This window comes from Oryctolagus cuniculus, chromosome 3, assembly GCF_051225735.1.
Source record: "Oryctolagus cuniculus isolate XC-2025 breed Fujian yellow rabbit chromosome 3, ASM5122573v1, whole genome shotgun sequence".
Taxonomy (NCBI): Eukaryota; Metazoa; Chordata; class Mammalia; order Lagomorpha; family Leporidae; genus Oryctolagus; species Oryctolagus cuniculus.
In genome coordinates this window covers 53,605,228-53,621,085 of record NC_142869.1, presented here as the reverse complement: position 1 = coordinate 53,621,085, position 15,858 = coordinate 53,605,228, and the positions used below count along the sequence as shown (strand labels likewise).

General features: G+C 43.1%; 1 protein-coding gene across 4 annotated transcripts in view; it reads left to right on the top strand.

Moving 5' to 3' along the window:
- Positions 1 to 6,336: 6,336 nt before the first annotated feature.
- Positions 6,337 to 15,858, top strand: part of FAM171B (family with sequence similarity 171 member B) — a 75,673-nt gene continuing 66,151 nt past the window's right edge. Inside the window, exon 1 of one of the 4 annotated variants that reach the window (XM_002712331.6) lies at positions 6,337 to 6,743. In XM_002712331.6, the coding sequence (XP_002712377.2) occupies positions 6,521 to 6,743 (223 nt within the window). In that variant the 5' untranslated portion in view covers positions 6,337 to 6,520. Of the gene's footprint in view, positions 6,744 to 8,003; positions 8,092 to 8,159; positions 8,254 to 15,858 lie in introns of those variants that run through there. The other 3 variants (XM_051849371.3, XM_089329029.1, XM_089329028.1) reach the window with 3 other exon arrangements.

The window sequence follows — 15,858 nt, the reverse complement described above, 5'->3', positions numbered from 1 at the left end:
ACAACATAATGACCATATAGAACATCAACAAGAGAAACTTCAGCTGACATTGGGTGAAGAGTTCCTATGGTCAGGAACTGTTTTACCTCTTTTGTTACCTCTTTTACATTGTTATTTTTCCTACTACACGGCTGAGGAATCTGAGACCTAGAATCTTATGTAAATACCTGAAAAGTCTGATTCCAGCACCCTCTACCCTTAACAAATGGTCCCGCCTCTTCAAAAGCAATCTCTTGATTTAATCATCGGAGTGACCAAATAAGCAATCAGTGTCAGGGGCTGTGGCAGGATCTTGGGATGCAGCCAGATACCTGATGGTCCTGGTCTTTGTGGAACAAACACTAATGAGGATACCAGTAAGGAAATGCCTATTTGAAGTAATGGGTTCATAAAGGGAAAAGTGTGTGATGCAAATTCATAGCAAGGGCACCAATCAAAAACCTAAGGATGTCAGGAAATGTACCCTAGATAAAGTAACATCTAAGTGAACCTCTTTAGGGTATGTGTAGGCTTGCCAGTTAAATGGATGAGGAGGTGAGTTTCAGGCAGAAAAAAGTCATATGCAAAGGCTTAAGGGCAGCCCAAATAAGTCTAGTTCAAAGGAGTAGCAGAAATCCCTCTCTCTTATATGTGTGTTTATGCAGGAAATATTAAAAGGTAGTCAGGACACAGATTGCAAAAGTCTTTGTAAATCATGGTGGGAATTTCGGAGTTTCTATAAGAGCAATTAGGAGCTTACAGTAGATCTTGCACAGGGAAGAGGTACATATTAGTGTTTATAGCATTGTTCTTTGTCTTCTGATGGCTCTTGCAGTTTTTTTTTTATAAAAATGAAAGACTATAATTTCCATGCTTTTGGTGTATTAAGCATGAATGTTTTCATGGATTATGTCTCTGAAAAGAACTTCCCGGATTAAGTGGCATTTAACTGGCATTTCCCTTTCCTTTAGAAAACACACAGATTGACATTTAAGGGCTGTGTAGTTAGCAGGACACATCTTCCTGACTGTCGGCTCGTTTTTATCCCCCACTGGTTGGTTTTTGCACGTGCCAAAATTCAGTTATATTTGTTCACAAGCTTCTATTTTTGCCAATTCTATGTGTTTTTAATGAATGGATGGAATATAAGTTTGAAAGAAGTATATTCTTCCTGTGTAAACCAAGTATAACACTAAACATGTTGGAAAATTGTAAAAGTTTGGGAAAAAAATTGAACATAGAAGAACTTGATGCTCAAATTGCTTGTCAATGGTCTTTAAGAATTCCTCCCATTTAAGCTAAAACTGATAATCATAGGGGTGAATTATGATGGTTGTTTATAACTTCAAACCCTAAGATGTGGTTAAATGTACAAAGAAAAATTCTTGTACTTCAATCAAAAGACTGGTACATGAATATATATTTATTTATTTTAAGGTCAAATAAGCAGTTTATTTTTTTTAATTTTATTTGTTATACAAGTTTCATGTATTTCAGATATACAGATTTAGGAATATAGTGATCTAATAAGCAGTTTAACACATCCTTAGGATATATTGATTTTTACATCTTTTGCCCAACTTCTTTGATTCAACATCAGCCTTGACTGTATCAGGTAACATGGCTTTTGCATACTGCACATAAAATAAACTTAATGAGTAACAGAGCATTTAAAAACCACTTAAATATCCATGATTGACAAAACTCTCTTTGAAGAGTCCACAGTATTGAAAAATTTGGGGCTCACTTTCTACTTGGGCCACCATTCAGTGGTTTTTTGTCTGGTAAAGGTTCTATTTCTAATACATTAAAGATGATTTGGCCACCAAAAGGCAAGACACAGGTATCCTGGCAGCATTCCCTTCCTTCTGATCCACCAGTCAGATTTTTGGAGCCATTTCCATTTTCTTCTTTCTTCTCCCCAGGAGCAGGGGTAACTTGGAAGAGAATGCAACAAAACAGCATGATGAGATTAATGAACGCTCACTGCACCCAGCCCTCTCCCCACAGCGGCTCCTGCTCCCAAACAAGGCAAACCAATGACAGAACACAATAGTGTTCCGTGTGAGAGGCATCACTTTGGCATCTATTTTCTAAGTAATATATGTGTGTATTTTTATTAAAAAATGACTATAAATTCAATACAAGCTTGTGGTAGAAGTTCCAAACAGTATAGTACAGTAAAGTCATATAGCACCAGATCGTATCAGTGGGGCCTTGAGCAAGACACAGAGCCTCCCTCATCTTCATTGGTTCCATTCACTAAATAGAATAATGAGAGCTAATTTGTAAAACTGCTTTGAGGATGTGAGATAATGTATGTAAAATGCCTATTATTATTATACTTTATGGTAAGATAGGCACTATTTTCACACCCATGATCAAAGAATAATTTTCTTTCTTTTAAAATATTTACTTATTTATTTGAAAGGTAGAGTTACACAGAGAGAGTGAGAGAGATCTTCCATCCATCAGTTTATTCTCCACTTGACCACAATGGACAGGGCTGGGCCAGGAGCCAAGGAGCTTCATCCAGGTCTCCCTTGTGGGTGGCAGGGGCACAAACACTTGGGGCATCTTCACTGTTTTCCCAGGTGCATTAGCTGGATAGGAAGTAGAGCAGCTGGGACTCAAACCGTTGCCCATACGGGATGCCAGCACTACAAGCAGTGGCTTAACCAGCTGCGCCACAGTGCTGGCCCCAGAATAACTTTCTACCACTGAGAAGCTTGTTGTTTTCCAGCAAGTTGAAAATATTGAGAGGGATATATGTAAGAATGGCAGGGTTAAAAAAAAAAGGACTGCATGCCTGGGGTGTAGGGCCCAGGATCTGTGGATTCAGATTCCAACAGGTCAGAGAATAACTTGTAACCATTTGTGTGTTTCTATCTCCTTTACTCACAATGGCAGTGAGACATGGACAAGGAGCAGCCACTAACCCCCCAAGGGCAGTGGGGCCTTTGTGTCCCGGCAGTGGTTGGACACACACACACCCAGGGACATTTAACATGCAGCCACAGGTAGCCACCTACAGCGACACATCCAAGGCTGCTGCATCTAGCCATGCTCCTGGGTTTGTAGAAAAAAAGTGGACCAGAGTCAAACAGACTCCTGGGCACCTAGCCAAGCAGGTAGACCTGTCAGTTACCATGACACCAGTTACCATAGAGATACTGAGATACTGGAGCACAGAGATGAAAGAGCAAGGGTGAAAGGTGTGGGAACTTGATAACTTCACCTTCCCAAGTTCATCTCCTCAACTGTCCACTCAATCAACTGAATCAACTACGATGGTAAATGGTCATTTACAGATGAGATTTACGTTATACAGTGGCACTAGGAGACTACAACTGACCGAGCAGGGGCCCATTGCTCTAGACCCACCCAGCAATCCATCACCAGTTGATGTGGACAGTGTCATAGGTGGCTACCCAAGATCTCAGTCTGGCAACTTGTGTTTCATACCAGACAAGCTTACCCTGTCCCCCATCCCACAGCCTTGACTAAGCATTTGTGTTGATTCTAGCCTCAAATAGCCAATAGCCTCGAAAAAGCTAATATCTCACTTTCTCTTCTCCTTTTCAAGTCTCACAGGCCTTTGAAGTCTCACGGGTTTTTGCAAATGTCTCTGAACTGAGGCACCTAAATACTTTGTGTCTCATCTACCACCTTCTAATCCATCTTCCACGCTGATATCAAAGTGGTCCTCTTAAAATGCACAATGGGTACTGGATCTCTCAATTTTTTCATCATTGTCCACTGTGTATGTTTCCATTTTCTTGTACAGCAAGCTTATTACAAGAGTTAATATGTGCCGGCACCGCGGCTCAATAGGCTAATCCTCCACCTTGCGGCGCCAGCACACCGGGTTCCAGTCCCGGTCGGGGCGCCGGATTCTGTCCCAGTTGCCCCTCTTCCAGGCCAGCTCTCTGCTGTGGCCAGGGAGTGCAGTGGAGGATGGCCCAAGTGCTTGGGCCCTACACCCCATGGGAGACCAGGAGAAGCACCTGGCTCCTGCCATCGGATCAGCGCGGTGCACCGGCCGCAGCGGCCATTGGAGGGTGAACCATTGGCAAAGGAATACCTTTCTCTCTGTCTCTCTCTCTCACTGTCCACTCTGCCTGTCAGAAAAAAAAAAAAAAAGAGTTAATATGTATAAAGAGCTCAGAGTCCCTGATACACAGCAGGTACTACAGAAATGCTCTTATTACTATTATTTTAAAAATTTATTTCTTTATTTGAAAGAGTTACACAGAGAGAGAAGGAGAGGCAGAGAGAGGTCTTCCATCTGCTGGTTCATTCCCCAATTGGCCACAATGGCTAGACCTGTGCCGATCTGAAGCCAGGAGCCTGGTGCTTCCTCCAGGTTTTCCCCTGAGCGTGCAGGGGCCCAAGGACTTGGGTCATCTTCTACTGCTTTCTAGAGCCATAGCAGAGAGCTGGATTGGAAGTGGAGCAGCCAGAACTTGAACTGGACCCATAGGGGATGCTGGCACTGCATGTGGCAGCCTTTCTTGCTATGCCACAGAGCCATCCCCATGTTATTGTTTTTAATGACCTGGTCTCCACTTCATTTAACACAGTCCCTCCTCTGCCCACAATGTTCTAAGCTCACGGTGCTACTGTTAAGGCAGCTAGGTAGATATTAGCCTGTGTATATAAGAGGGACTGAAGAAAATGAGAAGTTTTAAAGAAAATAAACTTATGTGCAATGGAATGAGGTAGCAAATCCTGAAAGTAGAACCCCGCCTCTTGTCTGACTCCCCTAGCCCAAGGTGTCCTTGCCTGTCCTGTATCAAAAAAAGAATTCACTGGAGCCAGTGCTGTGGCTCAGTAGGTTAAAGCCATGGCCTGCAGTGCCGGCATCCCAGATGTGCACTGGTTTGATTCTTGGGTGCTCCACTTCCAATCCATCTCCCTGCTAATGTGCATGGGAAAGCAGCAGAGGATGGCCAAGTCCTTGGGCCTCTGCACCCACATGGTGGGAGCTTCTGGCTTTGCCCTGGCCCAGACTGGGGTTGTTGGGGCCATCAAGGGAGTGAACCAGCAGATGGAAGCTCACTTGCTCTGTCTCTGTAATTCTGCCTTTCAAGTAAATAAACAAATCTTTAAAAAAAAAAAAGAAAGAAAAAGGAAATTCAATGAATTTCCTTTCTGGGCTGAAGGACTCATTTGCTCCTCCAATCGATAAGAACGCTGATGGCCAGTATTGTCCAGAGGGGTTTATTTAGGAGAATTCCATATCCAGAAGTCCTCCACTCAGATTTTCCCAAAAGAGGGAGGCAGAGAGAGGAAACGGGGAGCCATACTCATGTCCATAAATACGCCAGTCTGAATGCAGACTGGGCTCTCAGGACCTTATTAAGTTGCCCGCCGGGCTGTCAGGTGTAGGGATTTTTTGTCTCTTCACCTTTTCCAGGGAAGGCTAAAATTAGCTTTCTGTCTGCTTGTTCGTGGGCCACATTCTTCGGTGTGCACAGAACATGGTCTCTGGGTTTTACATGTGCAGGTCAGCGTGTGTGCGCAGGCGCCCACCTACACACCACTCCCTGCACTTTTTAGAGGGTTGGTTGCCTTCTATGTGTGGAATGGTCACTCTTTTTTAATCCCATCTTTCCCAGTGTTTCCCAACTCTATTTCTACATGAATTTCCCCCAATTCTGTGCAACCATGGGACACTCTACTGCTTCTCCAGTTGCAAGCACTTGCCTGGATTAACATTTGTTTATATGCACCCTCTGCCCAGGTGGTGAGCTTTTAGCAAGCAAGTATTGTACCTCACTTGTTCCACGAACCTAAATGCCCGTGTATAGAAGGCTCCTAGTATTTAGCAAAATCTCTTTTGAACAAATGCGAAGTGTAGCCCAGCTACACTTAGACAAAATGCAATTAATATTTTAAGATATAGAAGGAGATTCCCACTCAGGCAGAGTCAAAAACCGGAGAGCCATAGTTGAACTTCTAGGTAAGCAATGATGGCTGGGATGCAGCAGAGCTTATCCGGTTAGGAGACCCTGGCTTTTTGACCCGTTGCTGCCACATTAAGCGTTGCGATGAGCATAATCAACGTGTCCCACCTGGGGGTCTGCTGGGGGGGGGGGCGGGAATTTTTTTCCACTTTCTGCCCATTTTCCCGCTGCTTTAGTAGCAGTGGGGAGGGGGGCCGGTCTGAAGGTTCCCCAGTCCCCCAGAACGGCTCTGCTTTCTTGTTCGGCCGGCCTCGGAGGCCTTCCCGAATCGCAGCGCCCCGACATCCCCGCGCTCTCCAGCCAGCCCCGCGGCGGCGGGCGGACGGCGCGGGGCTGCGGGTGCCCGGCTCGCCCCGCCCCAGCCCGCGCGTCACGTGCGCGAGGAGGCGAAGTCGCCGCGGCCGCTGCCTCCGCCCCCGCCGCCTGCGCGGCCTCCTCTTCGGCGTGAGGCTGTGCGTGCAGACGGCGCGAGGGGGAGCGAGCGAGCGGGCGCCGCCGGGAGCCCGCAACCCTGGCGCCCGCCGCAGCTCGGAGCCCCGCAATATGCCGCCGCGGCCCTCTGGCTCTCGGCCATGGCGAGGCTCTGCCGGCGCGTCCCTTGCACCCTGCTCCTCGGCCTGGCCGCGGTGCTGCTGAAGGCGCGGCTGGTCCCCGCGGCCGCCAGAGCCGAGCTCAGCCGCTCCGACCTCAGTCTAATCCAGCAGCAGCAGCAGCAGCAGCAGCAAAGGCAGCGGGAGGAGGCTGAGGAGGAGAGGCCAGGGGTGCCCGGGGCAGCCTCTACCTTGACTGTTCCAGGTAGGTCCCGGCAGCCCGGCCCTGCCTTTCCATCTCGGCCATCGATGTCATCCTTCGCTCTGGCTTCCTCAGCCAGGTTGCTTCCCCGCGTCAGTTCCTTCGCATCCTCATCCCTCTGTCTGCCCTGCCTGCCTGCCGGGTGTTGGGTCGTTGGGTCGTTGGCTCTGGGATCGGGAATCTGCCCTCCGGGTAATGAGCTTTCTGGGAAGCGCCGGCGGTGCCGTGGGTTGGAGAGGGGTCGAAGGGGTGGGGGAGGGCGACTGCCTCGGTTGATCTTTCTCTTCTCCCTTCCTTCCTGATTGCTTCCCTTTGCCCTGGGAATGAAAACACACACACACACACACACACACACACCCACACACCCCCTCACACCCTCAAATCCTCTTAGCATTTCTGTATTTTTGTTCTTAATCCTTCTCATTCCTAGACACGGAGGAATCTTGACATAGACACCCACACACCCCATTTCAACGTTTCTCCCCGCCCACTATATTTAAATTTAGACCTGGAGAAAGAGATCTTGGTATTACAAAACCTAAGCCCACCTAACAGAAAGCCAGGAAGGGTTAAGGCAATTTGCAACCTCCCTCTCCTCCCCACCAAATAAAAGACAAAACACAAAAATGCCTTCGACACAATAAGATGGAATGAGACAAAATGAAGCCAGAGTTTGTAATTGGAGGGAAGGGAAAGGGAGCGGCGAGGGACAGTTGAGTGGAGTCTGGAGTGAAGGTGGTACAGCAGGGTCTGCCCCCAGAGAGGGAGAGCACCCTGCTTGTTCAAGAACTTAGCAGAGCTCGACACTGCAGAACACACCTGTGTTATATGTGGCTAATCAATCCCCCCGTTTCTGCGTATTGGGCGCCCCAGCCCCACCAAAGCTTCCCTGGTAATCAAAAAGCTGGATAAGCCGTTTAAATAATGTCTCCCCACCTCCCTACCCAGTTGCCTTTCTTGTTGTAGATGCTGCCTATTATTTGGGAAGGGAAAAAAAAAAAAAAACTACACCCATCAGTTTTCTGGCAAGTGGGCTTAGGTTTTGAAAACCAGGGCATACTATATTGTAACATTTGTTGGTGTTTTAAAATCCTGCCTAGTAACATTATACAGGAGGCTGAAGATGAGATTCTGAAGAGTGGAATCAGCATCTTGTTTTGTATTGCTTGCTCATCATCAAAGAGCAGTACTCAGGCATGCCAGCTGTGATTCATGACACAGCCAGGCTGATTTAATTTATCAGAGTGCTTTGAGCATGGGGTGAATCACCAAAGTGTGCAGGAAAGCATGTGTTTCTGATACCCTCTTAAACCAATTAATAGCACTCAAGGATGGCCAGAAGTCCTGAAAGGTATGCAATGTGCGCTGGTTTTCCTACAGCTTCTAATAACTTAAAGTGACAGCAGCGTGGTTTGGGTGAGGCTATGGGTGGACATGCTGCTCACTGAACTTAAGGGAACTGGAGATGCAGAGATTGTGTTCAAATATGCAACTGAAGTCTTGGAGAGTGTTGGTAGGTTTTATGCTTTGCAATAAATGATTATTCAATTTAGCTTTCAGAAATATTAGTTAAATTGGTTTTGACTACTATGGTATATGTTGGAATGAGGGTTGTGAATAACTTCAATGATATGAAACCTTTTGTATTTAGTATGCAAATTACAATATTTTCTGAGTTTTTTGAGGGATTCTTTGAAAAGTAAGATTGTTTGGAAATCAGCAATTTTTGTTTTATTTACCTATTAGGTTGATTACATGAAGGAACTACTAAAACTTGAAAAGTACTGAGATTCTTATTTCTTAAAAACAGTCAAGCCAGTGGCAAACAAGAAGTTCAGTTGACTGGTATTTTAGTTATTCAAATATCAATCCATATAATGAAACCAGCCTGTAAACAGATAAAGTTAAAATATTCCTCTGCATGCACTGTGATTTGTTGAAATTGAACTGGTCTTCCTGTCTCATCCTTTGTTCTCCTACTGTCCTCACACAGATAGTAATCTTTTTTTTTTTTAAATGATTGATTTATTTGAAAGAGTTACACAGAGAGAGGAAGAGAAAGAGCGGGAAGGAGGGAGGAAGGGAAGAAGGGAGAGAAAGAGAGATAGATTGATTTTCCATCTGTTGGTTCACTTCCCAAATCGCAGCCATGGCCAGGCCAGGCTGAAGCCAGGAGCCAGGAGCTTCCTCCGGGTCTCCCATGTGGGTGCAGGGGCACAAGGACTTGGCCATCCTCTGCTGCTTTCCCAGGCATATTAGCAGGGAGCTGAATGGAAAGTGGAGCACCTTGATCTTGAACTGGTGCCCATAGGGGATGCTGGTGTTTCAGGCAGCTGCTTTACCCTGCCTGGCCACAACGCTGGACCCAGTTAGTAGTCTTTCAATAGAATATACAGGATCATTTCTGCTCAGTCCTCCAGTGGCTCCCCATCTCTCTCACACTTGATGCCCGCATCCTGAAAATGGCCCATGAGGGTGTAAGTCATTTGTATCATGCCCCTCCCTTCCATCTTAGTCCTTACCCTAACTCTGCTATAGCTGCACTGATGGTTTTTTAAGTCTGAAGTGGGTTCAGGTGCTGGGCCTTTGCACTTGGCACTTTTGTGCCTGGGATTCTGGAACTCCGTAGGCTTCAGGTTTATTGAAATGTCACTGTAATTGAGGGACTTTTTTTTTTCTGAGCAAATGTATTAAGTAGCAGTATCCACAGCCTTCTACCCTTAACCTGATTCATTCTCCGTGGTACTTCTTATTTTCAGCCCTTTTGATCAGTCTGTCTCCTTGTACTGAAATGTAAGCTCTAAGAGGGCATTTTTGTTCATTGCCATTTCTTTAGCATCTACAAGAATATCTGGTATGAGTGGACACTAAACCATTTGTTGGATGAATGAATGATGCATGAATGAATATGTTAGCATCAAGGATCACTTTCACTTTCTGAGCATTGGCCATTTACTGTCTTGCGCAGTTCTTCATTGGAACTTAGCAGGATATGTATACAAATTTTACATAAAGATTTCTAAGTAGAGGTTATAAAGTTTGTACATTTTAGATCTTTAATTTTAGTGTTTATCTTATGTTGACTATAGAGGACTGATAGAAATACTTGAGCGAGCTTACTAGGTTCTGTCAAGAATATATTTACCTAACTGCACTTACAATCCTCTTATGAGCTGGAAGGGTATTAACACACCATACCTTTAAATAGCTGTGATTGAGTCTGAGGTCATTCTTTGTCTCTATGTTGCTTCTGATTCTTTGGACTTATGAAAAAAAAAAAAACTTAGAAAACAAAGGCATGTTTGTTCAGTGACTGGTATGTGACCGAGTCTTATCAGTACATGGTGGAGAAATTGCCACTGATACCTTAGTTAAAATACCTTGAATTTTATTATGAATGTTTGTTCCTTTATATTGCTGAAAAATAAGAGAGATTTAAAAAAACTTTGAAGATTTTTAAAAATCAAGATTTCAGAAAAAGCACATTTTCATTTTTCTTATTAACGTCTAAAAACACTGTCTTCTGGGAGTAGTGAGAATGAAGACAGACTAAGGTTTGGCTCTGTCAAATCAGTTGCTTTCCGCAGTGGACAAATCAGCTCTGACTTCTCTATCTGCACTGGTATTTGCTAGAAATAAATATTTGAGGGTCCAGAGGAGAATCACTTTGGAGTCTGGTGGTAGTGGAGACAAGCCCATATCATATTTACCCTGTTGGCCCATTAGATGGGAGATATGCTGGGGTGGGGACAGGGCAGCTGGAGAAGATAATGAGCCCATTTAAAATCTGCAACGTGAAGCACAGACACAGGATCTCTGTGGATCTTGAGGAACCTCTCCTGGGTCCAGAGAAAGCTGCTTGAGAGGGATTTTTTATGGTACGAAACATTTTGATGGTATATTTCAATGACATGTATTGTTCAACTTATTTTGGAAAATGTCAGATACATGGAGAGCAAACATGACAACATGTGCTCCTCACGTAGCTTTAACAATTGTAAAAATTCTGCCATTACTCTTTCTCTAATGCTTCCACTTGTCTCTGCTATGTGGAATTTCTCTGTTTTAGCTCTGGTTTTGAGGTATACTGTACAGGAGATGGAAGTGTGCGTCCCTTAACTGCACTCTCCTTGACAAATGGGTACATCACCTGTATGAAACTATCACCTGTATCAAGTTTCAGCACATTTACATCTGTAGAAGTTTCCCTTACTTCCCTTTCCCTTCACCTAGAAATAGCTGCTGTTTTGGTAGCTTTCATTATTGCATTTGTAGAACTTCACAAAGTGGAGTCATGTGGTATGTACTATTGTGTATGACTTCTTTAGTGTGGTATAGTTTTCATAGTTGTGTGTGTGGTGGCACGTTCAGTGTGTTTCTTTTTACTGCTAAGTAGTCTTCCATTGTATGTACTATTACATTGCAGTTTGTTGCGTCTCCTGTTGCTGTTTGGATTGTTTCCAGTTTTAGCTGTGGTGAGTGAAGCTGCTACATTCATGTCCAGATCTTTGTGTGGACATGTTTTCTTGTTTCTTGAATAAAGGATGAAAGAGTGTAGTATCTGGGCCAGAAGATATACTAATAAAAAATTAATAAAAAGATTTATTTGAAAAAGTTAGAGAATGGAGGGGTGCGCTTCCATCAGTTGGTTCATTTCTCAAATGGCTAGGCCAAAGCCGGGAGAATTATAAGGATCTCCCACATGGGTGGCAGGGGCCCAGACACTTGGGCCATCTTCTGCTGCTTTTCCCTGGGCTATTGCAGAGAACTGTATCAGAAGTGGAGCAGCTGGGACTTGAAATGGTTCCCATATGGGATGCCAGTGTCACAGGCAGTGGCTTTACCTGCTGTGCCACAATGTCAGCCTCAAGACATACTTTTGGAATTAAAAAGTAAATTGTTTTCCCCATATTCTATGTTTCTGGTGCCTGCCTTACTTAAAGAAAAGATTACTTAAAAATTGTAAAATTTTATAAATTATTACTCTATATGTCTTCCAAATTAGTTTATTTAAACTTTTATTCAGTTTTAAAAACCTGTAATACATGATGTTTTCATGTTGTAACTAGTGAAATGGATACTTATAGTCAAGCTGATTTAACATAGGCATCCTCTCCTGTAGTGACTCTTTTTGTGTGTAATGAGAGCACCAAAATCTGTCCTAGCAAATTTCTGGTATATAGTGAACAATATTACAACTGTATTCCTCAGCCTCTCTGCCCTATAGCAATTTCCTCTTGCCTCTGGTAACCACTGTTTTATTCTCTGTTTAAATCTGTCCTTCATGAAAGCTTTACTTATTTACTTTTGTTTAAGGAATTTGCAAATTAATAGGAAAAGTGTGATTAGAAATTAACTGTGCTATCTAAAAGTACTCATGCTTTAACGGCCGTATTCCCAGATGGGGTAATTATGATTTCTTTCCAGGATTTTAATAGCTCCAAAGGAGCTATTTCTTGGTGTTGATTACAGGTTGAAAAACACATGTGTTTGTGTCAAATCTGAATCCAGTATTTTTAGTGGTGGTTTTACAGTGTTCTTAATGTGACTTAACAGAAACTGTACCAAATATCTTCCTGAAACAAAATTCTTCCCCCAAGTATATAAATATTTAACTTGATTCCTTTTCAAAGTCTGTCTGACTAGGTTTTGTTGTCATTAATTTACTTGGCTTAGTGTAATGTTTCTTAATTTCCTTTTGTCCAGATTGCCTTAGCTAGGAAATGGATACACTATTTTCCATCTGATCTTGGTAAAATATGTGCTTTGGGATACTTACCTGAAAGACTCTAAAACTGTGGAGGCTATGTATAATAGTGAAATATAAGCTTAAGAAAACAACTTGTGTTTGCTTCGAATATTCTATTTGGAAGATGCTTCTCTTTTTTAACAAAAAATTATTTATTTACAAGGGAGGGAGAGACAGGCAGATCGAGAGATAGAGACAGAAATCTTCCATCTGCTGGTTCATTTCCAGATGTCCGTGACAACCAAGCTGGGCCAGGCTGAAACTAGAAGCTGGGAATTCCATCTGGGTCTCCCATACAGGTGGCAGGAACCCAAGTATTTGAGTCACTGCCGCTGTATCCCAGTATGTGTATTAGCAAGAAGATGGAATCAGAAGTGGAGCTGGGACTTGAATCTGGGCACTCCAGTTTTGGATATGGGCATCCCAAGCAATGTCTTAACTACAGCAAATGTCCACCCATGGAGATGCCTATTTAATTGGCCTTTTGTGTAAACGCAGTCTATCCAAGATATGGAAGATTCTGTGCTTTTTGAATTATTTTTAATGAATGCTCTTTTCATAGCAACTAGGTCATTTTCTTAAAAACTTGTTGATGATGTCTGGCAATAAAGACCAAATTCAGTTGGTTCTAAAATGACCAAATGACTCTGAGTGTAATTTCATGTGGGATAGTTGGTGTAAATGAAATGAAAGTCATTTTCCATCATTACTAATGTCACATGCACCTCAGCAAACCAGGGCTGCACAGTGCCCTAGTGATGCACTGTGGCTCTTCAAACCTTTACTTGATAATGCTGAGCCTCCAAATTAAGGTTCTATGTCTTGCCTAGAAGTTAATATTTAAAAGGAATTTCACTTATAAAGGGGGAAGATTTTTGTTTATATTTAATGTAATATTTTTTTCCTGAAGCAAATTTCTGTATTACAACAACTTAGGGAATAATTTACAATGTAAACACTTTCCAGGGTTATCAGTTATTATACTTAGTTCAGTTTTGTCCCTGTTCAGTAAAGAAACATTATTTATAAGCCATGCATTTTTAATTCACTTGTTAGCTCTGTTGACATTTAGAACCCTCACTTGGCTAAGCAAAAGCAATTCATATCTAAGGACTAGTTGGGCTTTAAGTGGCCCAGTTGACCAGTTGGAACCTGGTGATTTGGTCCCTTTTAAATTCAGGGCTGATGTAAAGTCCCCAGCTTATATTTGGCCTAAGTGCTCCAGGAATGTCGTGAAATTCCATATCCTTTCATTTTTCCAAGAAAAAACCAGCATTCATGGTTTTATTCCCATCTACCTGCTTCTTGGTTCTTTTATTATAGAAATATGATACCAACAGGGTAGATGATTTTTTTTTTTCCTACAGTGTTAACTATAGCCAGGACTTGTGCAGAGACTGCAGAATTCCTAGATTTTGTGACTCTGGATTTTATGAACCATTCTACCCTTGTTTGCTTCCCTAGGTTCTGGGAGAGAGTAAAAAATAAGCTAGAAAAAGAAATAAATAAGAAAAATTAATCTGTCTAAATATGTCTCAGAATAGTTAAATGGATTGTGGTTCTTTAAAACTTAAACATACTGCTACTGATCTTTCATATTGGCATGAGTAGGGATATTTATAAATGTCTGGGTGACTTAGACAAGAATACCAAAAGAAAAGCAATTAACTATAAACATGAAATAGAAGGAGACAATACTTTTGTGTGAGGGGAAACATGTCACCAGGAATAATAAGTATAATGAAATTTCTTTAACAATTTGATTTTAAAGATTTATTTATTTGAAAGGTAGAGTTACAGAGAGATAGAGGCAGAGGCAATGAGAGAGAGAGAGAGGTGTCTTCTGTCTGCTGGTTCATTCCCCAAATGGCTGCAACAGCTGGAGCTGGGCTGATTGGAAGCCAGGAGCCAGGAGCTTCTTCCAGGTCTCCCATGTCGGTGCAGGGGCCCAAGCACTTGAGCCATCTTCTGCTGCTTTCTCAGGCCATAGCAGAGAGCTGGAACGGAAGTGGAGCAGCTGGGATTCAATGGGATGCCAGCACTGCAAGTGGCAGCCTTACCCGCTATGCCACAGCGCCAGCCCCTTGAAAATGTAACTCAGTAAATTAACCATGATCAATGATTAGAAAGAGTCATGAAACAAGCATTATGATTAATTCAATTTGTGGACATGAATCTAAAAAATACATCCACTTATTTGTATTTTTTCCCCAAAAAACACATTTATATAATGAGTACAAATTTCACAAGTACAACTTTAGGAATATAGTGATTCTTCCCATCATACCTGTCCTCCTATCCCACTCCCACCCCACCGCTTCCTCCCTCTCCCATTCCCAGTCCCATTCTCCATTAAGAAAAAAAAGAAAAGAAAAACTGTTCCTCGACAGTCAAGACAAGGGCTGTTCAAGTCATTGCTTCTCAAAGTGTCAATTTCACTTCTACACATTTTCTTTTAGATGCTCTATTAGTTATCACAGATCAGGGAGAACATGGTTTTGTCCCTTGGGGACTGGCTTATTTCACTAAGTATGATGTTTTCTAGATTCATCCATTTTGTTGCAAATGACTGGATTTCATTTTTTTTACTGCTGTGTAGTATTCCATAGAGTAAATGTCCCATAATTTCTTTATCCAGTCTGCAGTTGATGGGCATTTAGGTTAATTCCATGTCTTAGCTATTGGTGAGTTGAGTTTCAATAAACATGGGAGTGCAAATAACTGTTTTATTTGCTGATTTCATTTGCCTTGGGTAAATTCCCAGAAGTGGGGTGGCAGGTCATATAGTAGGTCTGTATTCAGATTTCTGAGGTATCTCCAAACTGATTTCCATATTAGTATTACCAGTTTGCATTCCCACCAACAGTGGATTAGGATACCTTACCCCTACATCCTCACCAGCATTTGTTGTTTGCTGATTTCTGTATGAAAGCCGTTCTAAATGGGGTGAGGTAAAACCTCATTGTGGCTTTGATTTACATTTCCCTGACAGCTAGTTATCCTGAACATTTTTTCATGGGAATGTTGGCCATTTGGATTTCTTCTTTTGAAAAATGTCTGGTTAGGGGCTGGCGCTGTGGAGCAGTGGGTTAATGCCCTGGCCTGAAGTGCTGGCATACAATATGGGTGCTGGTTTGAGACCTGGCTGCTCAACTTCTGAACCAGCTCTCTGCCATGGCCTGGGAAAGCAGTACAAGATGGCCCAAATCCTTGGGTCCTGCCACCCACATGGGAGACCCAGAAGAAGCTCCTGGCCCCTGGCTTCAGATCAGCGCAGCTCCAGCAATTGTGACCAATTAGGGAGTGAACCAACGGATGGAAGACTTTCTCTCTCTCTCTCTCTCTCTCTCTCTCTCTGCCTCTCTTCTC